The following is a 25,785-nucleotide window of genomic DNA, read 5'->3' as shown; positions in this document are numbered from 1 at the left end:
GGACAGTGAGCGAAAGAGAGATAGAGAGAAAAGTCTTCCTTTTCCGTTGGTTCACTCTGCTGATCTGAAGCCAGGAGCCAGGTGCTTCTCCTGGTCTTCCATGCAGGTGTAGTGCCCAAAGACTTGGGCCACCTTCGACTGCATTTCTGGGCCACAGCAGAGAGCTGGACTGGAATAGCTGCAACCGGGTCTAGAACCCAGGGTGCTGGTGCCACAGGCTAGGATTAGCCATGCGAGCTGTGGTGCAAGTCGCAGTTAGTTTCCTTCTAAAATACATGCAAATGCACTGTACGGGATCATTACTGAAGGTATAGTAATGTAATATGTTTTTAAGTTAGTAAATCTCTATCCTGTCAAAAATAACTTCCTAATTCATTTGTCATCAATTTAACACATGATGAATTAAGTGTATTTCAAATAAACACTGACAAAATTAAATATTTTTTGTTGCATTTTTCTCTTATATTAAATTGATGTAACTTTTCACTTTTTGTGAAAATCCGGCGCCCAGACTGGGAATAGAACCCAGAGTGCCAGCGATGTAGGCCGAGGATTAGCCTAGTGAGCCATGGTGCCGGCCAGTCCCTTGGCTTTTAATGGAAGCCTAATTCACTATCTCCTCTGTTCAATTCTCCGTCATTTCCTCCTGAATTTCCTGTTTTGAGTCAAAGGTGCTACCATCTTCTTAGTCTTGGAAGTCTCTGCAAACTCTATGTGCCTGCTGTGTCCTGTGTCCATGTGAGTTGATCTCACCTTGGCTCCTCCTGCCTGGCGTGTCCTTTGTCCACAGGTGAGTTGATCTCACCTGGGCCCCAACTGCCTGGCATGTCCTATGTCCATATGAGCTGATCTCACTTGGGCCAGTTCTTCCCCTTCGCGCTGTCATGGCCCTGGTGCAGATCTCAGGTCCCTCCTGCTCTGCAAGCTGCAGCACCCTCTCAATGTCATGCCCCGTCCCCTGGCTTGCCTCTTTCCAGCCTACTTGTCACAGGGTAGGGAGAGTTTGCGCCTTCTGCTTAGCTCGGGAACCTGTGGGCTGGCCTTGTGTACCCTGTGAAGTCTTGGCTTTATCTCAAGGAAACTCACGGTTTGCTTCAAGCCATCTTTTTAGCCTGGTTTCATACTTTCCCCATCTACATAATATGTATTTGGTTTACTGGGCATTTTTGGTTCTTGGAGCAGGTCATGTAGTTGGTGCTGTTCCTGCCTGAGCAGAAGCTCTGGGCTGCTCCTTTCCCCAGCTCCCCTGCTGTTAAGAAGTCAGGGGATTCTTCCTCCTCTCCTTTTGATTACCTGGCTGAGATCTCAATGAGATCATTTAGTTAGGCTCCTCGTGTCCCTTAGCTAGCTGATCTCTCCCTGTGTTGTGCACTCATCGGGACAGGGATCCTGCTGTCTTTCTTTCCCTGTAAGTCGGGCAGTCTGTGTGGAGCTGAACGACTTCACATTGTCTTTTCTGAAGGTTTAATAACCCAGGCAGAGTGACAGCCAGGAGTTAGAGGACTGATGTTTCTCTTCAAGAGATGGAATCTCGCTGAGTGGTGTCAGGGAGGGTCTTCCTCACAGGATGATGGCTGCTTAGGCAGTGTCTGCGTGCTGGGGGGAGTGCAGTGAAATCTGGGCACGTGGGGGAGGAGTGGCAGACCCCCGATGTGGGGTGAGTCTCTAAGCCTTGGCTTCCTAATCTGTGGAGAAGGGATGGCAGTGTCTGTGTGTGTCCCGAGTTTGCACTGTCCTGGATGCCTGTCGCTGCTGCCACGGTCATCTCAGGTCTAGGAATGCCCAGCATTCAAACCAAGGCACCTTGCAGCTTCTGTCCACCTCTGACCTTTTATGGTGCTGGGTTCTGTAACCGGAGGGAGGGTTGTAGCAGGCCCCAAGTTTTCTTTGTTAAAGCTTTTTGAAAATTCAAGTTGAAGCATTTAAAAAATTTTGTTTATTTATGTAAGAGGCTGAGTGACAGAAAAAAGAGAGAGAAATCTTCCATCCAGTGGTTTACTCCACAAATGCCTGCAAAAGCCAGGGCTGGGCCAGGCCAAAGTTAGGAGCCCAGAGTTCCTTGCAGGTGTCCCATGTCGGTGGCAGGGACACAAGCACTTGAACCATCACCTGCTGCCTCCCATGGTGCTCATGAGCAGGAAACTAGATCTGTAGCATGGAGCAACCAAGACTGAACCAGACTCTCCAGTGTGGGATGTGGGTGTCCTAAGCTGCAGCCTAACCTGCTGCACCACAGTGCCTGCCACAGTTGAAAGCATTTCAGTGATAAATTTTAGCTTACAAATTATGTATGTTCCTTTTAGAAATCTTGAAAAATATAAATGGATAGTAAAAAAATAATTCCTCATCCTGCATCCTAACTGTGCATAGACAGGCACACTTAACATTCTATGTGTTTATTTAGTACTGTATATTCTTTTTAAAAATTGGATTGATTTTAAAAATTGAATTTATTGGCTGGCACCGCAGCTCACTTGGATAATCTGCCTGCCTGCAGCACCAGCACCCCAGGTTCTAGTCATGTTTGGGGTGCCGGATTCTGTCCTGGTTGCACCTCTTCCAGTCCAGCTCTCTGCTGTGGCCCAGGAGCGCAATGGAGGATGGCCCAAGTGCTTGGGCCCTGCACCCGCATGGGAGACCAGGAGGAAGCATCTGGCTCCTGCCAGAGCAGCTGCAGCCGCCATTTAGGGGGTGAACCAATGGAAGCAAGACCTTTCTCTCTGCCTCTCCCTCTCTCACTGTCTAATTCTGCCTGTTAAAAAATAATAAAAAATTTTACAAAATTGAATTTATTTTATAAATCTGTATTTTGATTTTTGAAGTAGCATAAGACTTTTCCATATTATGAAGGTTTTCTGGGAGTCAACTAGAAAATGGGAGATCCCTCTCCTCTCTCTCTCTTTTTTTCCTCTCTCTCAGCCTCCTTTGCCTTTCAAATAAGATGAAAATAAATTAAAATTAAATGCCTGTGATAGTGGTTTGTGCTAGAGACTTGATATCTATATATGTACACATTCACACATACATAAACACATATCCCAGTAAGTAAATAAATTCTTAACCATAAGACCCAAAACTCTAAAACGACTAGAGGAAAGCAGAGGGAAAGGTCCTTGGCATCGATCTGAGCAGTAATTTCTTGGATGTGACCCCAAAGGCGTGGGTGGCAAAAGTAAAAAACAGACATATGAGATTGCATACAAGAAAATCCTTCTCCAAGCAAAGGAAACAGATGGGATCTCTCTGTCTCTCCTTCTCTGTCTGCCTTAACCTCTCTTGTCTCTGACTTTCAAAAAAAATTAAACAATTTTTTTTGTAGTAAAATAGGTCAGGAAAGCAAGGAAGATGGAAGGGGGGATAACAGAACAGGATACTTTTCTTTCTCTGAGGTTGGTATCTGAAGAACGGGGGGTTATTCAGGGTGAGTGCAGACGCGTTAAGGGGCTGTGGGGGCCCTGCTGGGACCCTCAGTGCCTCCCAGCAGTCAGGCAGGAGCAGGAAAGGACACAGGGTGCCGGTAGGTTCAGCGGCAACAGGCACTGAGACCACAAACGCAGTCCTGCAGAGAGGAGGGTGCACCAAGCACCGCCACTGCCAAAGCAAGCTTGGGTCCAGCACTTCGGTGCCTAGTACTGTCCCCCTGTGTCCTGCATCCTCAGGATGGCCCCAGGAGGGGAGAACCAGGGTTGACACCTGTGCAGCACCTGCTAAGTGACAAGCACTGCTCTGGGTTCTCAGGCACAGGGGATGTCACAGTGAAATAAACAGATTACCAGAGCACCCACCCCGATAACCCTCCTGTGGTCACTGGGACAACTTCATATTGAAAAAGAATGTCAAGTGCCTCACACCTGGTGCATGAAATGAGCTCCAGGGTGGGAGCTCTTCCTAATTTAAGATAGAAAATAACTCTACCACCGGCACAAAGAAAGAAAACGTTGCAGGCACCAGAGAAGCATTCCATCTGCAGAGCAGGCATTCAGTGTGCTCAGTGGGCCCAAGGTGAAGCTGAGGCGAGAATGGAAATAGATGCTCTTTAATATCCACAGGCAAACCTGCTGCTGTCACCATGGCCTCACACAGGAGCCTTGCACACGTTCCCAGTTTCTAGTGCTGGCGGTCATCTGTCACCACTGGGAGCCTTGCCTTGTACAGCAAAAGCACCAGGAATTATTCCCTTTGTATATTCTGGAAGCATATGGTTTGTTTCCATTAATTTAATTCCACATGTAAATGTATGGCAGCTTGGGAGGAAACCAAAGAAAGAATGATGGCTTTAATTTTTCACTGGTAACTGTGTTGCTCTGAGATGGCTACAGCGGGCAGTGTGTGGTGCTTCTGCCTCCTGAGGGTGACTACACCAAAGCTGAGAATCAGGAGACTTTGGTCCTCCTGCTGGTTCCCCGTGCACCTGCTATGTGACCTTAGTCACCTCTTCTGCCTTTACTTCCCCTGTCCATAAAAAGGAGGAGAGTAACATAGACCCCAGCCATCCTAGGCCTAACTAGAGACAAGGGCCTTTGGCCCTTTGGGAGTTAAACAATCTATGGATAATCTTTCTCGCTCTGTCTGTTTTTCTGCCATTCAGGCAAACGAAAGTAAATTTCTGGCCGGTGCCGCGGCTCACTAGGCCAATCCTCCACCTGCAGCGCCGGCACACCGGGTTCTAGTCCCGATCAGGGCACCGGATTCTGTCCCAGTTGCTCCTCTTCCAGTCCAGCTCTCTGCTGTGGCCCGGGAGTGCAGTGGAGGATGGCCCAAGTCTTTGGGCCCTGCACCCCATGGGAGACCAGGAGAAGCACCCGGCTCCTGGCTTCGGATCGGCGCAGTGCACTGGCCCCAGCGCACCATCCGCAGCAGCCATTGGAGGGTGAACCAGGGGCAAAGCAAGACCTTTCTCTCTGTCTCTCTCTCTCTCACTGTCCACTCTGCATTAAGATTTATTTTATTTGAAAAGCAGAGTTACAGAAAGAAAGACACACAGAGAGAACTCTTCCATCTGCTGGTTCACTCCCCACATGGCTCCAACTGTCAGAGCTGGACCAGGCCGGAGCCAGAAGCCAAAAGCTAGGAGCTTCCTCTAAGTCTCCTACAGGGACCCAAGCACTTGGACCACCTTCCATTGCTTTCCCAGGCATACTAGCAGGGAGCTAGATCAGAAGTGGAGCAACTGGGACACAAACTGGCACACACATGGGATATCAGTGCCACAGGCGGTGGCTCAACCAGCTACACCACAGTGCCAGCCTGAAAATAAATGTCTTTAAAGATTTTTAAGATCGACCAGGTGTGGGCAAGACCCAGTGGAAAATTAAACGCAAGGTAGGGAAGAGAAGGTGACTGGGCTGCACGTCTGCCAATTGCCACCTGCCAGTTGCTATGCAAGTCACCCACACCCTGCATCACCAGCAGTAAACACCCAGTGGGGCTGCCCAGCACACAGACGACAGACAAGAGTGTTTGCTCCCGGGGTTGCACTGGGACTTGCTGGGAAGAAAGCTGGGGAACTTTCTGGGGTGATGGAAATGTTCTGTATTATATCTTGATGAGGGCTTAGATTACACAATGACATGGGCCAGCATCTATTGAAACTCATCAGATGGAACATGTTAGACCTGCACATTTCAGTGCATGTGCATTTTATCAAAAACATTGAGCTCAGAAGCACTCACAGGTGCTTCTGAAATCCGGAACTTTAGACAAGATACTGGGCGGGGTGGGGGGTGTAGGTAGGACGCCAGAGAGATGTGTTACAAGGCAAATGCAGCAAAATGCTAAGTATGGAAGCTACACAACAGGCACACAATTGTTTAGATAGGATTCCTGCAAGTCTGCAATGAATAGTGTCCTGATAAAAGGCAGGAAAGAAAGGGATGGCTGACATGGGACTGAGTTCCAGAAAAGTTCAAAGGCACAGCAACAGCAAAGGAAACAGCAGCCCAGAAAGGTGGAAAAGCTACACCTTGGGCTTGGCACTGTGGTGCCGAGGGTTAAGCAGCCTCCTGCAATGCTGGCATCCTTCGGAGGTTTGCCCAAGTGCTTGGGCCCCAGCTATCCACATGGGAATCCTGGATGGAGTTCCTGGCTCCTGGCTTCAGCCTGGTCCAGCCCTCAAGTGCTTAATCAGGAGGCGGCCCTGGGCTGCAGGAACCACAGGATCGGCCTGTTCCTGTCTCCCAGTCTTCCACTCAGTAACCAGTCTGCTGAGGATCTGACCCCTGTTCAGATCCAGTAATGGGGACCAAGGGCACGAAGGGGTCAGCCTCATGCCTGTAGCATGTGGTGTTTGATCTCCACCCCCACCAGGACTGCACCAAACTAAAGGAAGCTTTGAGGTTTTCTGAATAGTAGCTATGTAAAATATCACTTGTGCAAGGCAACAACGCAAACTTCCCAGGTCTGACGCACTGACCACACCTACCCTTGGTGGGGAGCAGTTTGGAGGTGACCTGCAGTGTCTCCAGGGGTTCCAGGCCAATGTTTTCTAAGGTGATGACGAGTTGATGAGTCTCTCCATTGAATAGCTGCATAGACACGTTGGTAGATATCTCGTCACCAGAGGAAGGCTGCAATGAGTGTGCCGATCTAAACCAAAAGCAGGGAGAATAAACTGAAGGAAGAAACCAACGCTGTGCAGGAATGATTCACATCAGGGGCCGGTGCTGTGGTGTAGTGGGTAAAGCCGCTGCCTGCAGCACCAGCATCCCATGAGTGCCAATTCAAATCCCAGCTGCTCCACTTCCAATCCAGCTCTCTGCTAATGTGCCTGGGAAAGCAGGGGAAAACGACCCAAGTGCTTGGGCCCCTGCACCCATGTGGGAGACCCAGAAGAAGCTCCTGGTTCCTGGCTTTGTCTTGGTCCCAGCTCCAGTCATTTGGGGAGTGAACCAGCAAATGGAAGATCAATTTGCTTGCTCTCTCTCTCTCTCTCTCTCTCTCTCCCTGCCGTTCAAATACTAAATTAAAAAAAAAAAAAACTGATTCACATCAGGTAAAAGGACGACCACATTTTGGCATTTCAGAAATAGGAGCTAGAGAATCTTGGCTTTGAATGAGAAATTCGGGAGCCAACCATGCTAAGAACAAGTCAGGTTCTGTAAGTCAGGCATATGACGCGCCTCGGCTCCAGGCTCCGATCAGAGGCAATGTTTTTTCCCAAACCAAATCCTGAGAAAAAAAACAGCACAACAGGTTGAGGCAATTTCCTATGTGCCATCTGTAACAGCGTTCCTCACTCCTAGGTCAGGGAAGGAAAGCCGATGCACAACCTCCCTGCATGACCCCTGTGCAGCTTGCACATCAGTTGCTCCTAGGGGAAGGTTTCAGGAGGTAACAAAACTCAGCCAGGACTAATCACTGGCTGTCTCACACAGCAGGGTGTCCAGGCCCTCTGTGCTGCAAGGGACAGGGGCGGAAGGAGGCACCCACAGTGCAGGAGCCCCGGAGCCACGAGGAACGGCGTCAGAGTGAGACTGCAGCTGGCACTGCTGCAAAGGCACACTCGGGACATGGCACTGGGACCCAGCTCCCACCAGCAGCACTGTCCTCCTCAGCCCTGTGCTGGCCCCAGAGCCTTCCCAAGGCAGGAACGATGTTTCTGTCTGTTTGCTATCAGCTCCTTGCCATACACCTAGTGTCTAATAGGTACTCACCAAGAATGCACTGAACAGACTGATAAGCACCTCAACTCTGAACCTCCTGTGTGGCATATAAGAGCATCTTGTCAGTGTCTGCCTGAGCCCAGGACAGAGTGACCACTGTGTGTTCAGCGGCTGCTTGCTTGATGCCTGGCCTGGTGCAGCATCTCTCAAGGTGTGGAATGCAGGGGCTGGTGTTGTGGTGTAGCAGGTGAAGTCTCTGCATGCAGCACTAGTATCTCTTAATGGGTGCCTGTTCAAGTCCCAGCTGCTCCACTTCCAATCCAGCTCCCTGCTAATACACCTGGATAAACAGTGGGAGATGGTCCAAGTATCTGAACTCCTGCCACCCACATAGGAGACCAAAATGAAGCTCCTGGTTCCTGGCTTCAACCTGGCCTTTGTGGCCATTTGGGGAGTGAACCCACAGATGAGACCTCTCTCTCTCTCTCTCTCTCTCTCTCTCTCTCTCTCTCTCTCTCTTTCTCCAGGTGTGTGTGTCTGTGTGTGTGTGTGTGTGTGTGTGTGTGTGTGTTTCTCTGTAACTCTGCCTTTCAAATAAAAATAAATAAGTCTTAAAAAAAGAGACTGGAAGGAAGGCACAGCCCCATTGTGCCCACACACAAGCCATCAGGCCACGGGCCTAGCATCATTCCTCCTGCCAGGCTCTGTGGCCCCCCAATGCCCACAGGGTTATTCTCTTTTGCGTGACTGACCCACAGGGAGGCCTGTGTCCACTGTGCCATGCGCTGAGCTCACTTCTGTCTCTGGGGAGCTGCCTCTCCAGGGCTCTGCATGTGTCCCATCCTGCTGTTCTCAGTCGTATTTCACTCCCTTCTTTACGGTCTGTGTTTGACCATGCTTTGTAAATCCCACACTTTCTATGGAGCCTTCCTGAACCCCACAAGATAGGGTCAGCATCCCCTCCTCTGGTTCACATTACAGGAGCAGTCAGCAAATCCTAATGATCACACCAACCCCCTAAACCCCCCATCCCCCCGACAGGGAGCTCTTCTAAAGGGTCATGGCCTAGGTCAGGGTCCTGGAGCACAAGGTGGTGTTCACAGATGCTGGTGAGTGGATTTCACCAGTCACAGGGACCTTTATAGCAGATTAGTTACAATCAACACCTAATTACTCAAGAGTCACTTGAAAAAAACATTTATTTATTTATTTATGTAAAAGGCAGAATTACAGAGAGAGAGAAAGCACACTTCCATCCACTGGCTCACTTCCCAAATGGTTGCAAAGGCCAGGGCTGGGCCAGACCAAAGCCGGAGCCAGGAGCTTCTTCAGGGTCTCCCACGCAGGTGCAGGGGCCCAAGCACTTGGGTCATCTGCTGTTGCTTTCCCAGGCCATAGCAGGGAGCTAGATTAGAAGGAAAGCAGCCGGGACACAAACCAACACCCATATGGGATGCCAGTGTTGCAGGCAGCAGCTTTACCCACTACACCACAATGGCCAGCCCAGAGAAATAGGGGGCCTTTTGAAAAATATGTCTTATACCATTTTTCAGTAAGAGATAAAAGGCAGCCATCCTGGCCTTTGGTGCCCATGCTGGAGCATGTGTCGGGAGCAAGCGTCAGTGCGTCTCCACTGCTCAGCTGCACCCCGGGTGTAAATGGGCCATATTTGGTTCCTGTGTCAGGGGCCTGCTTGCCTGTCTTGCTCAGCGGCAGCCCAGGTACAAATGTGCCACATTTTGTTCAGCCACTTGCCAGGCAATGGGCATCCAAGTTCTGCCTGCTTTCTGGACTATTACAAAAAATGCAGCTGTGAACATTCATATACAAGTTTCTGAGTCACTGTGTGCTTTCCTCGGCCTTGGGTAGACACCGAATTTCTGAGTCATATGGTCAATTTACGTTCAACATTTGTGGAAACATGGCAAGCATGCAGGCTTCTCCAGCACCACACATGGCTACCGCCTGTCTTCTGACAACAGCCACCCTGGCAGGTGTGAGCAGGAAGCCCACACGGTACCAGCTCCAGAAAGATTGATGATGCCACACACCTTTCCAGGTTGCTCGTTAGCTCCTGGGAAGTCTTTCATGGGGAGAGAGCTAGCCCATACTTCTGTCAACCTTTCTAATTTAGTTGTTTGCCTTCTTAGTTTGGGTGTTAAGTAGCAGATCCTTACCAGAGACATGATGTACAAATATTTCCTTCCAGCCTGTGAGTTGTCTGTTCATTTTCTTAGTGGTATTTCTGGAAGCACAGCAGTTTTTAATTTTGATGAAGCCCAATTTATCAGTGTTTTTTTCTTTGTGGATCTTGCTTTTGGTGACATGTCAAAGAACTCTTTGGCTAATACAAGGTCGTGAAAACTCTCACCAGCTTTCTTTTCAAAGGCTGGTGCTTTGAGCTCTCACAGTCAGGTCTGGGATCTGCTTTAGAATTCATGTTTCCTGCATTTCATTGCATTCCCCAATCACCCGATGCTTTCTCCACCTCTGACAAATGCTCCCAGCTGCCCACTGTGCATGGCTAACTCCTGCTCCCAGCCCCTCACGGCCACCAGTGGGGACCGGAGGGCAGTGGCCATGCTGGTTCTGCCTTCTCCCTCTCTCCTGCTGAACACAGCCTCCTTGAGCACCAGGCCCCAGAATGCTGGGCCCACGGTTTCAGCTCTGGTGCCTGGCCCACTGCCTAGCAAGCAACAAGCATGTATTAGACACACAAACCAGTTAAAACCTTTTAGAAAATCTCAAACATCCTAAAAATAGCCAAAGGATGTCCAAGAAGTGTCACCCCTGAGGGCAACAACTGAGAACGGCCCAAATCCAACAGCAAGGAAAGGGCAGTTATGCAATCCTGAGATATCCTCAGGTTGTCCTTTTTAAACGCAACTAAAACCAGGTTTTTAAGACTCTGTGAAAGTGTGAGGAAAAGCTTATTAATGTGATTTCACAAAAACTCATCTATGACACCGTGTTCAGACAAGTGTTTTCTAAAGTGGCAGGAAGTACCTCCAAGCATTCACAGTGACTGGCTCCAGGCCTCCCGACAGCCACTTCCCTTTCTCCTTTATGCTTCCCTGTGATGCTGAAAATCTAAAACAAAAATAAAACAATCCCATCTGGGTGCCAGTTCGGGTTCTGTCTGCTCTTCTCCAATCAAGCTCCTGGCTAATGGCCTGAGAAAAGTAGCCCATGTGTTTGGATCCCACGCCCACATGGGAGACCTGGATGAAGCTCATGGTTCCTGGCTTCAGCCTGGCCCAACGCTCCCCATTGCGGCCATCTGGAAAGTGAACCAAAGGATGGAAGAGCTCTCACTCTGTGTGTCTCTCCCTCTCTTTGTGACTCTTTCAAAATAAATAAATATTTCTTTAAAAACTAAAATAAGGGCCAGCACTGTGGCTCACTAGGCTAATCCTCTGTCTTGCAGCACTGGCACACCGGGTTCAAGTCCTGGTCAGGGCGCTGGATTCTGTCCCGGTTGCCCCTGTTCCAGGCCAGCCCTCTGCTGTGGCCAGGGAGTGCAGTGGAGGATGGCCCAAGTACCTGAGCCCTGCACCCCATGGGAGACCAGGATATGTAGCTGGCTCCTGCCATCAGATCAGTGTGGTGCGCCGGCTGCAGCGCGCTGGCCGCACCGGCCATTGGAGGGTGAACCAACGGCAAAGGAAGACCTTTCTCTCTCTCACTGTCCACTCTGCCTGTCAAACAACAACAACAACAACAACAAAAAACTAAAATAAAAGAATTCTGTCAAAGAGAAGAGTGATTTTTTTAGATGCCCTAAGATCCTGACTGTTTTTGGAAGAATAATTTCACATTTGGTCCTAGCCTTAGTATGGGAGATCTTGACTGCTCTAATTTGCTCTGGGCAAAACGGATGAACTACTGTGGACTCTGAAGGCCCCCTCCTGCAGATTCTGGGCCTGAGAATTCTGGATGTATGCAGAGCCTGCGCGCCTCATGAGGGAAGGCTCCCCAGGGCTGCTTCCTGCCCATGGCTGGACACCTGTGCTCACCTGGTACCTGGGCAGGGAGGTGCTGATCTGCAGTCTTGGCAAAGTGGGGATGACTTCCACCGTAGAGCCGCTGGTCTTTATTCCCAGGAGGTGGTCCAGCAGGCAGTCACTGACAACACCAAAGACGGTCTTGAGGTAACCTGGGACACAGGAAAACAGAGACGTCACAACTCCCAGCAAAGTTCCATGCCCCGTGTCCACCTTCTTGTCCACTGCTGAAGTCCCCAACCAGCAAGGGCAACCCTGCAGAAGACCTGGGTCCTGGTGCTGGCTCCGTTACCTGCCAGTCCCTGCTCACAGCCTCAACATCCCTCGGGCTCCTCCTTTGTGGTGGGGGTTACAACAGCACCTGTACTCCCATCCCACCAGGCTGACTGGACCCAAATGGGAAAGCTCCTGTAAGCCATCAATCTCTGCACAACCTGTAGTCAGCATCTCAGCCCGGGACTCACTTGCTTTTCAGATTTATCCATCTCCACAGTGAGGATGGCAGTTAATATTCCTTCCCGGGACATAATGTAATTTAATGAGTATTTGAAAAATGCTTCAGAACCTTCTGTTCAGAGGCGAAAGTTCAAGAGCCAATTATTATTATTGCAGCAGCTTTGTGATGGGGCGAACTGGCTGTGTGTGTGTGAGCACTGCCATTTAAGATGAACAAATTTCCCACTGGTGAGATAAGCACTTGAAACTATTTAAGCAAAGCTGTAGAACAGCTTTTGAAATTTAGCTGATTTATTGTCAACAGCATTTACTGTGCAAGACAATGAAACCATACCCAGTGGCTCGAGGCTCAGGTTACAACCTGCCTACACTCGTGTGAGCCTGAGGTGTGCTCAGTGGAGAAGCCAGCATGGCTTTCAAGGGCTCCCGGGGCCCCAGCAGCCTCCTCGGTCCTCCTGAGGTTCCTGCTGGCTGGGAGCTGCTCTCTCAACACCACTCCAGCTCACCCTCCCTCAGAGGGTGGGCTTGTCAAAACACCCCTGCAATGGGCAAAACACTAAAATCCCCACAAATCCATACCTGGAACCAGGGTCTCTCGCATTTCCCTTACAACAGGAACCTGATATATGTTTTGCCTGCTGAGCAACCACTATTTTATAATCCCTAATTAGAATCAGGCCTTTCCTTACCGTTGCTGAAAATGGCTGTCACATAATAGTCTGATGACAAAGACTTGGGGTCCACAATTACTGTGCACAGCAGTACAGGGTCAGCCCGTCTAGCTTTGTGCACAAGACACACCAAAGAACAATGCCAAATGCTCTGCACAGAGATGCACAGCTCAGGGACCACTAAGTCCACACAGGTAGTGGAGGAAGTGGAAAAGGATAGGGCACTTGCAAGACAGCAAAGGTAGAGGAACAATGTGTAACCCAGCAGGAAGGCTCGGCAGAGGAGCACAGAGATGGTCCACACAGGGCTGGGGAACTTGGCCAGATGAAGAGGGAAAGTGACTCCCACTGGTTGACCATGATGCCTTCAGAGGAGAGAGAAGGGTCTCAGAGGAGAGACCGCTTTGGGGAGGGGAGGCAGTACATTTGGGTTGGACGTGTAGAACACGCATGTCCCACCTGCTGGACACCAGGGGGATAGCTGGGAAGTGCTGGGGCACAAGCCATGGAAGGGTACCTGACCCCAGGAGTGGTCAGCAGTCTACAGGGCTGTGAGGCAGAAAAGCACTGTGGGGCTGGGGACACCCTCACCACCGGTGACGTATGGAGGACAGAGAGGAGGACAAGAAACACAGAGCGAGGAGCACCTGTCAGAGGGCTGGGCTGCAAGGGGACACCTGCACGAGACCAGCAAGACTGAGGAAGAAGGGCCAAAGAGACCGCGGAAAATCTGGAGGGTGTGGTGTCACCGAGGCTGGAGGACACAGCTCGCCACACATGCAGGGTGGCAAATGAGCACTAAAGCTCCAAGCAAACCAAACCACTGGTCCCAGGTTTAGGCAGAAAAACGCCACTAGTGATGCCACAGACAGGTGTCCTGGAGAAGGGATAAGGGTTAAACTCAGGACGCGGAGGGGTGCAGGAACATGGCACTGGTGGCAGAAGCGACTCAGTGTGCACAGCCAACTCTCCCAAGAGATCCAGCAGAAGACAGGGGCTTCCTGAGAGCACATGGGACATCGTGGCATCAGGAAAGGTCAGGATGCAGAGGTAGGAACCAAGCTGTTGGAATACTGTCTGGAGGAGGAGGCAGACAGAGCACAGGAAGGGGCCCTGCCCACCGCAGCAGGAGCCTGGCAGGTGCCAATCACACTCCAACAACTTGCACCACATCCCAAGGAAAGGCAGTCTTTCCCCATCCCTTGATGGACGAGGACTAACGAGATGGGTGAGAGGCTCTGGACCCTGGTGTACGGAACAGCAGTGTGGCAGCGCCTCATCAGCAGCAATCAGAAAAGCCCTTACCATTCACGGTGATCGTTCCAGTCGTCTGTGGGACCCCTACGAGCGTCACCAGGTACAGACCAGACTCGGCCGGAAGGGAGAGCGCTGCGGGGCGCGACTCGAATTCCACTCCACTGGTCAGCAGCCCCTGCAGCAAGGCACAGAGTAACGTGAGCAGGACCAGCCTGCACCACACACCTGGCAGCCCAGAACAAGGCAGTGGAAGGCTGCGGCTTCTTAGAACCCACAGAGAACTGCAGAGACCATGCACATGTGACGCACGGGGCAGTCAGATCAACAGCTGCTGCCCTTGATTTTGGTCCTCTCCGCCATGTTTCTGATGTTTGCTTTGCTTTCTTCTTGTACCAAATGGGAATATGAACACAAAGAAAATTTTTATTTATCTTTTTTTGAAACACTTATATTTATTTGAAAACAAGAGGGAAACAGAGACAGAGAGATCTACTGTTTACTCCACTAATGGCTGCAATGGCCGGGGCTGGGCCAGGCCAAAGCCAGGATCCAGAAGCTTCCTCCTGGTCTCCCACAATCTAAAAGATGTCAACAATCACCAGTCAACTATTGGAAAATAAAATGTTTAAAAAAATTAACAAGACACCAAAAATTCCAACTATCTTGGAGTAAATCTAACGAATAACGTGCAAGATCTCATCACAGCTACAGAAACCTGCTGAGATAAATTAAAGAACTCAAGACACAGAGAGTCCTGCCCTGTTTGTGGGGTTCCGCTTTCCACAGTTTGCAGTCAAGGCAACCCTCAAACTCTCAGATCCAGGGCCGGCATTGGGGCGTAGCAGGTAAAGCCACTGCCTACAACACCAGCATCCCATATAGCTGCTGGTTTGCATCCTGGCTGCTCCACTTCCAATCCAGCTGCCTGCCCATGTGCCTAAGAATACAGTAGAAGATGGCCCAAGTGTTTGGGCCTCTGCCACCCATGTGGGAGATCCAGACAGAACTCCTGTCTTCAAGCCTGGCTCAGCCCTGGCTTGGGCGGACACTTGGGGAGTGAACCAGCAAATGGACACTGTGACTCATTTATCAAATAAATAAATAAATAAATAATCTTAAAAACAAACCTCTTTTATCTGTGGCAGGACAAGGCATGTGAGTGGGTGTGCTGAGAGGAAGGGTGCAAACATGGAACGCAGGAAGGCAAGATGCTGGGCCTCGGTGTGAGTTCAGGGTGTATGAAACCTGCATGCACAGATGTGTGTGTGGTGTAGACAATTGGGTGTGTGGAATGCACATACACTGTCTCTAACTCTGTGCACAGGAGACGCCGGCAGCAGAGACACTCTGGGGGCAGTGAGCACGCCTGCCGCCCACATGTGAGGCAAAGGCGTGAAGTGATCTGTGTGTGTGCGTGTGGAGGGGGTGCAGTGGGCAGGATGCACTCAGTGAAGCTGATCGCATGCCTTTCATCTCTAACAGACACACCGGCCTCTCTGTCTTCTTAGAACAACCAGGGCGGTGCGGCCACCGCTGCCTACCTGAAACGCGGGTGGCGTGTGCACGTCTGCAGTGTTCCATGAGTCAGCTTTTGACACAGCACCATGGTATGCTGGCTATATCAAGTGGTGGTTTTCTCCTGTCTAAGTCTCTACCCTTCCTCATTTATTAAAATATGTAATTTATTACTTTTAAACCAGGTAAAAATGCTACTTTTAAAAATGAAAAAAATGTATAAGAAACAACAGCAATCATCTGACACTTTAACTACTTTGTGGTAAATTCCCCCTTGGATTCCAAGAGCCAGACAGCCACAGCAGAGGCTGACCATGGCCATGTCCTGAGGCCAGTGAACCCTTGTGCAACAGTTGGGGGAACACCGGTGCTCAGTCAGTCTCAGGACTGCTGGCTTAACACAGGCTTGGGGAGCAGTCACATGCAGCAGGGCTGCCCAACAGTCCTGGCTCGCGGAAAACTGTGGCTCCACCAGGCAGTCTGGCCCAGCCAGCAGGGACGTCTCTCCCAGGCAGGCGCCATGCATCCCCAACACAGCTCATTGTGCTCACACCAGGGATAAGGCCTATGGGCCTTCGTATCCCCCGGGTCCCACGCACCCTGTACCTGGCACAGGGCATGGCCCTCAGTGAGACACCAGCAGGAAGAGCCTGGTTCTCACCTGGAACAGCGGTTATGAAACTGGTCGCAGTACAGAGAACCTTGGGAACGGATCCCATGGTAGTCTGAAGGCAGCACAAGTCCCCCAAACAAGCATGGACCCAGGGCGTGAATCTTCCACACCCTACATGGTGCAGTAACACAGCACCTCTCTCTACAGCTCCCCCTGCGCCTCAATCCCTGTGTCACCTCACAGCAGCACAACAATCTCCAGTAAGCCCCTGTGAACTCCAAAGTGCTGACTTCCAATCTCACAGCCAATGGGCAAAGCTCTGTGCGTGAACAAGCCCAAGGTTGCTCTGTGCTGTCCACTCGGCAGCAAGCATGAGACACGGTAATGACAAAACATGGACTTCACTCACCAAACGCTTACTATCTTGGGCAAAGCAGACATGTGTGCCAGAATTAGTGCTCTCTCTCTCTGAGTGATCGTCCATCTGGGGGTCACCCCTGAGGTGGCTACAAAGGCCGGGACTGGGACAGAAGCCAGGGGCTGAAGCAGAAGCCAGGGAATTTACCCGGCGCTCCATTCTGGCTTTAGGGGCCTAAGTCCTTGGGCCGTCTCCCTCTGCTTTCCCAGGCCTGTTAGCAGACAGCTGCTTTCTCCTTTATGCTTCCCTGTGATACTGAAAATCTAAAACAAAAATTAAACAATCCCATGTGGGTGCCAGTTCGGGTTCTGTCTGCTCTTCTCCAATCAAGCTCCTGGCTAATGGCCTGCGAAAAGTAGCCCATGTGTTTGGATCCCACGCCCACATGGGAGACCCGGATGAAGCTCCTGGTTCCTGGCTTCAGCCTGGCCCAACGCTCCCCGTTGCGGCCATCTGGAGAGTGAACCAAAGGATGGAAGAGCTCTCACTCACTCTGTGTGTCTCTCCCTCTCTTTGTGACGCTTTCAAAATAAATGAAGATTTCTTTAAAAACTAAAATAAAAGAATTCTGTCAAAGAGAAGAGTGATTTTTTTAGATGCCCTAAGATCCTGACTGTTTTTGGGAAGAATAATTTCACATTTGGTCCTAGCCTTAGTATGGGACATCTTGACTGCTTTAATTTGCTCTGGGCAAAACGGATGAACTGCTGTGGACTCTCAAGGCCCCCTCCTGCAGATTCTGGGCCTGCAAATTCTGGAGGTATGCAGAGCCTGCGCGCCTCATGAGGGAAGGCTCCCCAGGGCTGCTTCCTGCCCATGGCTGGACACCTGTGCTCACCGGGTACCTGGGCAGGGAGGTGCTGATTTGCAGTCTTGGCAAAGTGGGGATGACTTCCATGGTAGAGCTGCTGGTCTTTATTCCCGGGAGTTGGTCCAGCAGGCAGTCACTGACAACACCAAAGACGGTGGTGTGGTAACCTGGGACACAGGAAAACAGAGACGTCATAACTCCCAGCAAAGCTCCATGCCCCGTGTCCACCTTCCTATCCACTGCTGAAGTCCCCAACCAGCAAGGGCAACCCTGCAGAAGACCTGGGTCCTGGTGCTGGCTCCGTTACCTGCCAGTCCCTGCCCACAGCCTCAACATCCCTCGGGCTCCTCCTTTGTGGTGGGGGTTACAATGGCCCCTGTACTCCCATCCCACCAGGCTGACTGGGCCCAAATGGGAAAGCTCCTGTGAGCCATCAATCTCTGCACAACCCGTAGTCAGCATCTCAGCCCGGGACTCACTTGCTTTTCAGATTTATCCATCTCCACAGTGAGGATGGCAGTTAATATTCCTTCCCGGGACATAATGTAATTTAATGAGTATTTGAAAAATGCTTCAGAACCTTCTGTTGAGAGACGAAAGTTCAAGAGCCAATTATTATTATTGCAGCAGCTTTGTGATGGGGCGAACTGGCTGTGTGTGTGTGAGCACTGCCGTTTAAGATGAGCAAATTTCCCACTGGTGAGATAAGCACTTGAAACTTTTAAGCAAAGCTGTAGAACGGCTTTTGAAATTTAGCTAATTATTGTCAACAGCATTTACTGTGCAACAAAATGAAACCATACCCAGTGGCTCGAGGCTCAGGTGACAACCTGCCTACACTCGTGTGAGCCTGGGGTGTGCTCAGTGGAGAAGCCAGCATGGCTTTCAAGGGCTCCCGGGGCCCCAGCAGCCTCCTCGGTCCTCGTGAGGTTCCTGCTGGCTGGGAGTTGCGCTCTCAACACCATTCCAGCTCACCCTCCCTCAGAAGGTGGGCTTGTCAAAACACCCCCTGCAATGGGCAAAACACTATTCTCCCCACAAATCCATACCTGGAACCAGGGTCTCTCGCATTTCCCTTTCAACAGGAACCTGATATATGTTTCGCCTGCTGAGCAACCACTATTTTATAATCCCTAATGAGAATCAGGCCTTTCCTTACCATTGCTGAAAATGGCTGTCACGTAATAGTCTGATGACAAAGACTTGGGGTCCACAATTACTGTGCACAGCAGTACAGGGTCAGCCGTCTAGCTTTGTGCACAAGACACACCAAAGAACAATGCCAACTGCTCTGCAAAGAGATGCACAGCTCAGGGACCACTAAGTCCACACAGGTAGTGGAGGAAGTGGAAAAGGATAGGGCACTTGCAAGACAGCAAAGGTAGAGGAACAATATGTAACCCAGCAGGAAGACTCGGCAGAGGAGCACAGAGATGGACCACACAGGGCTGGGGAACTCGGCCTGATGACGAGGGAAAGTGACTCCCACTGGTTGACCACGACGCCTTTTAGAGGAGAGAGAGGGGTCTCAGAGGAGAGACTGCTTTGGGGAGGGGAGGCAGTACACTTGGGTTGGACGTGTTGAACACGCATGTCCCACCCGCTGGACACCAGGGGGATAGCTGGGAAGTGCTGGGGCACAGGCCAGGGAAGGGCACCTGACCCCAGGAGTGGTCAGCAGTCTGCAGGGCTGTGAGGCAGAAAAGCACTGTGGGGCTGGGGACACCCTCACCAGTGGTGACGTACAGAGGACAGAGAGGAGGACAAGAAACACAGAGCGAGGAGCACCTGTCAGAGGGCTGGGCTGCAAGGGGACACCTGCATGAGACCAGCAAAACTGAGGAAGAAGGGCCAAAGAGACCGCGGAAAATCTGGAGGGTGTGGTGTAACCGAGGCTGGAGGACACAGCTCGCCACACATGCAGGGTGGCAAATGAGCACTAAAGCTCCAAGCAAACCAAACCACTGGTCCCAGGTTTAGGCAGAAAAACGCCACTAGTGATGCCACAGACAGGTGTCCTGGTGAAGGGATAAGGGTTAAACTCAGGACGTGGAAGGGTGCAGGAACATGGCACTGGTGGCAGAAGCGACTCAGTGTGCACAGCCAACTCTCCCAAGAGATACAGCAGAAGACAGGGGCTTCCTGAGAGCACATGGGACATCGTGGCATCAGGAAAGGTCAGGATGCAGAGGTAGGAACCAAGCTGTTGGAAGACTGTCTGGAGGAGGAGGCAGACAGAGCACAGGAAGGGGCCCCGCCCACCGCAGCAGGAGCCTGGCAGGTGCCAATCACACTCCAACAACTTGCACCACATCCCAAGGAAAGGCAGTCTTTCCCCATCCCTTGATGGACGAGGACTAACGAGATGGGTGAGAGGCTCTGGACCCTGGTGTACGGAACAGCAGTGTGGCAGCCCCTCAACAGCAGCAATCAGAAAAGCCCTTACCGTTCACGGTGATCATTCCAGTCGTCTGTGGGACCCCTACGAGCGTCACCAGGTACAGACCAGACTCGGCCGGAAGGGAGAGCGCTGCAGGGCGCGACTCGAATTCCACTCCACTGGTCAGCAGTCCCTGCAGCAAGGCACAGAGCAACATGAGCAGGACCAGCCTGCACCGCACACCTGGCAGCCTGGAACAAGGCAGTGGAAGGCTGCGGCTTCTTAGAACCCACAGAGAACTGCAGAGACCATGCACACGTGACGCACGAGGCAGTCAGATCAACAGCCGCTGCCCTTGATTTTGGTCCTCTCCGCCATGTTTCTGATGTTTGCTTTGCTTTCTTCTTGCACCAAATGGGAATATGAACACAAAGGAAAATTTTTGTTTTTCTTTTTTGAAACACTTATATTTATTTGAAAACAAGAGGGAAACAGAGACAGAGAGATCTACTGTTTTACTCCACTAATGGCTGCAATGGCCGGGGCTGGGCCAGGCCAAAGCCAGGATCCAGAAGCTTCCTCCTGGTCTCCCACAATCTAAAAGATGTCAACAATCACCAGTCAACTATTAGAAAATAAAATGTTTAAAAAAAGTAACAAGACACCAAAAATTCCAACTATCTTGGAGTAAATCTAACGAATAATGTGCAAGATCTCATCACAGCTACAGAAACCTGCTGAGATAAATTAAAGAACTCAAGACACAGAGAGTCCTGCCCTGTTTGTGGGGTTCCGCTTTCCACAGTTTGCAGTCAAGGCAACCCTCAAACTCTCAGATCCAGGGCCGGCATTGGGGCGTAGCAGGTAAAGCCGCTGCCTACAACACCAGCATCCCATATAGCTGCTGGTTTGCATCCTGGCTGCTCCACTTCCAATCCAGCTGCCTGCCCATGTGCCTGAGAATACAGTAGAAGATGGCCCAAGTGTTTGGGCCTCTGCCACCCATGTGGGAGATCCAGACAGAACTCCTGTCTTCAAGCCTGGCTCAGCCCTGGCTTGGGCGGACACTTGGGGAGTGAACCAGCAAATGGACTCTGTGACTCAACTTTCAAATAAATAAATAAATAAATAATTTTTAAAGAAAAAAAAAAACACCTCTTTTATCTGTGGCAGGACAAGGCATGTAAGTGGGTGTGCTGAGAGGAAGGGTGCAAACATGGAACGCAGGAAGGCAAGATGCCGGGCCTCGGTGTGAGTTCAGGGTGTATGAAACCTGCATGCACAGATGTGTGTGTGGTGTAGACAGCTGGGTGTGTGGAATGCACATACACTGTATCTAACTCTGTGCACAGGAGACGCCGGCAGCAGAGACACTCTGGGGGCAGTGAGCACGCCTGCCGCCCACATGTGAGGCAAAGGCATGAAGTGATCTGCGTGTGTGCGTGTGGAGGGGGTGCAGTGGGCAGGATGCACTCAGTGAAGCTGATCGCATGCCTTTCATCTCTAATAGACACACTGGCCTCTCTGTCTTCATAGAACAACCAGGGCGGTGTGGCCACCGCTGCCTGCCTGAAATGCCAGTGGCTTGTGCACGTCTGAAGTGTTCCATGAGTCAGCTTTCAACACAGCACCATGGTATGCTGGCTATATCCAAGTGGTGGTTTTCTCTTGTCTAAGTCTCTACCCTTCCTCATTTATTAAAATATGTAATTTATTACTTTTAAACCAGGTAAAAATGCTACTTTTAAAAATGAAAAAATGTATAAGAAACAGCAGCAATCATCTGACACTTTAACTACTTTGTGGTAAATTCCCCCCTTGGATTCCAAGAGCCAGACAGCCACAGCAGAGGCTGACCATGGCCATGTCCTGAGGCCAGTGAACCCTTGTGCAACAGTTGGGGGAACACCGGTGCTCAGTCAGTCTCAGGACTGCTGGCTTAACACAGGCTTGGGGAGCAGTCACATGCAGCAGGGCTGCCCAACAGTCCTGGCTTGCGGAAAACTGTGGCTCCACCAGGCAGTCTGGCCCAGCCAGCAGGGACGTCTCTCCCAGGCAGGCGCCATGCATCCCCAACACAGCTCATTGTGTTCACACCAGGGATAAGGCCTATAGGCCTTTGTATCCCCCGGGTCCCACGCACCCTGTACCTGGCACAGGGCATGGCCCTCAGTGAGACACCAGCAGGAAGAGCCTGGTTCTCACCTGGAACACCAGTTATGAAACTGGTCGCAGTACAGAGAACCTTGGGAACGGATCCCATGGTAGTCTGAAGGCAGCACAAGTCCCCCAAACAAGCATGGACCCAGGGCATGAATCTTCCACACCCTACATGGTGCATTAACACAGCACCTCTCTCTACAGCTCCCCCTGCGCCTCAATCCCTGTGTCACCTCACAGCAGCACAACAATCTCCAGTAAGCCCCTGTGAACTCCAAAGTGCTGACTTCCAATCTCACAGCCAATGGGCAAAGCTCTGTGCGTGTACAAGCCCAAGGTTGCTCTGTGCTGTCTACTCGGCAGCAAGCATGAGACACGGTAATGACAAAACATGGACTTCACTCACCAAACACTTACTATCTTGGGCAAAGCAGACATGTGTGCCAGAATTAGTGCCTCTAACAGTAAGCAAAGATGCATTTTAGTGACATGCTGGGGTTCTCGGTCACAGAGGCCCCTGCGGTGGTACATACCATGTTCTGCACTCGAAGCTCAAACAGCATGGGGTTGTACACCATCAGCTGGACTTCACATACGTCCCCTTCAACCCACTGGAAATCTAGACACACACACAAAAGAACCCTGGGGTTAGCAGGTAGTTTTGAACTTCTCATGGGGTTTCAGATCAGCCCACTGACGATTTTCTTCCCACAAAGGTGGTGGCCGCCATCCCCATTGTGAGGTGGGAAGTTCACAGCTTGGTGTGCCCTGCTTTCTCTGAAACCACGCAAAGCAAGGTATTGCCACTGTCCTGACACTACACACAGGTTGCCTCCCCCGCCCTCTGCAGGCTGCACTCCTGCTGGCACCCCAAGGCCACCTCACAAAGCTACAGCTGGACCTGGTGTGGCCCCTTACAGCACACAGCACCCCAAGGGCCCACAGGCTGTCAATGCAGGAAGAAGGCTGGGGTCATTGGCAAGAGGCCCAGAGTGTGGGTCACCTGTGCCCCCCAAGACCACGACTTTTCCACCCAGCCCACTTCCTTGTCAGTTGTAACTCAGCAGCTGCTGGGGGAGACCGAACTCTGAAATAACCCCAAGACTCCAAGCAACCCCAAAACAACCCCAAGATGACCTGAGTGTGAACATGATGACCAAGCCACATGACAGAACACAAATGAATGGTTCCTGTAGACTTAATAGAGGTCCCCAACCAGCTGACCAAGCTCATCAAAATGGAGATTGCTCTAGATGGGATAGACATGGTCAAGTGAGCCCATAAAGGGGGTGAGACCCCTCCTGGAGGGGTGACCCCTAGGAACTCAAGCCAGCAGCACAGGGACCTGAGGGAGGGGCTGGGGGCCAGGAGGGGTGAACAGGGACCTGAGAGAGGGGCTGGGGGAAAGGAGGGGTGAACAGGGACCTGAGGGAGGGGCTGGGGGCCAGGAGGGGTGAACAGGGACCTGAGGGAGGGGCTGGGGGCCAGCAGGTGTGAACAGGGACCTGAGGGAGGGACTGGGGGCCAGGAGGGGTGAACAGGGACCTGAGGGAGGGGCTGGGGGCCAGGAGGGGTGAACAGGGACCTGAGAGAGGGGCTGTGGGCCAGGAGGGTACAGGGACCTGAGGGAGGGGCTGGGGGCCAGGAGGGGTGAACAGGGACCTGAGAGAGGGGCTGGGGGCCAGGAGGGGTGAACAGGGACCTGAGAGAGGGGCTGGGGGCCAGGAGGGGTGAACAGGGACCTGAGGGAGGGGCTGGGGGCCAGGAGGGGTGAACAGGGACCTGAGGGAGGGGCTGGGGGCCAGCAGGTGTGAACAGGGACCTGAGGGAGGGACTGGGGGCCAGGAGGGGTGAACAGGGACCTGAGGGAGGGACTGGGGGCCAGGAGGGGTGAACAGGGACCTGAGAGAGGGGCTGTGGGCCAGGAGGGTACGGGGACCTGAGGGAGGGGCTGGGGGCCAGGAGGGTACAGGGACCTGAGGGAGGGACTGGGGGCCAGGAGGGTATGGGGACCTGAGGGAGGGGCTGGGGGCCAGGAGGGTACGGGGACCTGAGGGAGGGGCTGGGGGTGAGCAGGGTATGGGGACCTGAGGGAGGGGCTGGGGGCCAGGAGGGGAATGGGGACCTGAGGGAGGGGCTGGGGGCCAGGAGGGTACGGGGACCTGAGGGAGGGGCTGGGGGCCAGAAGGGTACGGGGACCTGAGGGAGGGGCTGGGGGCCAGGAGGGTACGGGGACCTGAGGGAGGGGCTGGGGGCCAGCAGGGTACGGGGACCTGAGGGAGGGGCTGGGGGCCAGCAGGGGAACAGGGACCTGAGGGAGGGGCTGGGGGCCAGGAGGGTACGGGGACCTGAGGGAGGGGCTGGGGGCCAGAAGGGTACGGGGACCTGAGGGAGGGGCTGGGGGCCAGGAGGGTACGGGGACCTGAGGGAGGGGCTGGGGGCCAGCAGGGTATGGGGACCTGAGGGAGGGGCTGGGGGCCAGCAGGGGAACAGGGACCTGAGGGAGGGGCTGGGGGCCAGCAGGGTATGGGGACCTGAGGGAGGGGCTGGGGGCCAGCAGGGTACGGGCACCTGAGGGGGCCACCTCCGGGAAATGGCTGAGGATACCATGAGGGGTATGGACACAGACCTCCCCTGGACAAGCCTGAGATGTGGACACAGCCTGGGCATAGGACTGCACTGGACGCCCTGATTTCACAGACAGTGAGGAAATCAATCTGTATTGCTCTAAACTGGGAAGTTGGTGATTTCTTACAAAGCAACGAGACACCAGCAGAGTACCCATGACGGGTGTCCAAGATATGCCAGCAGGCAGAGCCTGGCTCTCACCGGAACACCAGTTATGAAACTGGAAGGCAGAGAAGGAAAATCAGACCCCAAGTGAGGCGTAAAGCCCTTCCACACGGCTGCCCCACTGCTGTTTGTAATCACCTCGGGGGAACAGCAGTGACCCCAGGGTCACAAGGCAGGCACTTGGGGTCTTAGCAGATGAGCAAACCTGCCTGGGAATACCACCGCCAGCATCTTGTGCCACAGGGACTCTGGCCCAGGCCGGGGAACTCCAGGTGGGGCCTAGCAGAGATGTGGTGGCAGAAGGGGAAGCAGAGGCTTTTCCAGCATTTGCTGACCGGAATTCCTTGGCTTTCACAGAGCCTTCAGCTTCTGCAAACACCTTGTGCCAGGGCAGCCTGCACAGGATCCAGGACCAGCTCCACCACACCTGTGATGATGACCGGGAGCTGGCATCTTGGATCCATTCACAAGATGATGGCACAGAGTAACACAGTGCAGGACCGACTGCCACCTGGTCAGAACCAGCACTTGTCTTATTTTACGAAGAGGGAAAACTCTTCCTGACAGGTGGGACAGCCTGCCCATCTTAGGCCCTGATAAATCATTGCTCAGACTCAAAACACAAGGCTGTCAGCTCTGGAACCCATGCTCTTTCTCCCTCCGCCAAGCTGCCCCTTGGTAGCTCCTGGGACTGAGGCTGCCCTCTCTCTGCAGGGGTCTGACGTCAGCCTCTGATAAGCTGCAGGGGCTTCTCCACAAAGGAGCCAGGGCAGCTGTGCTCATCCCACCTGCCCCCTCCACCCTTAGCAGCCTCCCTTGGCCTGCAAGGGACTGGCACCCCAGCCCACCCCCAACCAAAGATGAGGAACTCATTGTCTCTTAAACAGGTCCTTATGCCTGGTATCACAGATTCGTTCTCTCTGGTGGTCAAAAAATGATCATTGTGCTTTCCAGGGTGCCGAAAAAAGTAATTTGTACTTTGACGGCCTTCATCCACTACAGGTAAGTCTAAAGTCAATCACTGAGTCTGTGAGAAGTGATTTTTGTCAGAAACAGACAATCCCCTGCCCGTGCCCCTGCCTCAACAGTCCCTCCCTGAAACAGCA

General features: G+C 52.2%; 1 protein-coding gene across 41 annotated transcripts in view; it reads right to left on the bottom strand.

The window, feature by feature from the left end:
- The window catches only part of LOC127489004 (trafficking protein particle complex subunit 9-like), a 279,821-nt gene that overhangs the window by 180,924 nt on the left and 73,112 nt on the right, over window positions 1-25,785 (bottom strand). For 36 of the 41 annotated variants that reach the window (XM_070063885.1, XM_070063886.1, XM_070063876.1 and 33 more), the window contains 6 exons: window positions 22,420-22,505; window positions 19,793-19,919; window positions 17,374-17,513; window positions 14,038-14,164; window positions 11,625-11,757; window positions 6,422-6,585 (listed from right to left, as the gene is read on the bottom strand). In XM_070063885.1, coding sequence (XP_069919986.1) covers window positions 6,422-6,585; window positions 11,625-11,757; window positions 14,038-14,164; window positions 17,374-17,513; window positions 19,793-19,919; window positions 22,420-22,505 — 777 coding nt within the window. Of the gene's footprint in view, window positions 1-6,421; window positions 6,586-10,607; window positions 10,692-11,617; window positions 11,758-14,037; window positions 14,165-17,373; window positions 17,514-19,792; window positions 19,920-22,419; window positions 22,506-25,785 lie in introns of those variants that run through there. The other 5 variants (XM_070063890.1, XM_070063889.1, XM_070063887.1 and 2 more) reach the window with 4 other exon arrangements.

Source organism: Oryctolagus cuniculus, chromosome 19 (genome assembly GCF_964237555.1).
Source record: "Oryctolagus cuniculus chromosome 19, mOryCun1.1, whole genome shotgun sequence".
Lineage (NCBI taxonomy): Eukaryota > Metazoa > Chordata > Mammalia > Lagomorpha > Leporidae > Oryctolagus > Oryctolagus cuniculus.
The sequence above is the reverse complement of the archived record's forward strand: the minus strand, read 5'-3'. Positions and strand labels throughout refer to the sequence as shown.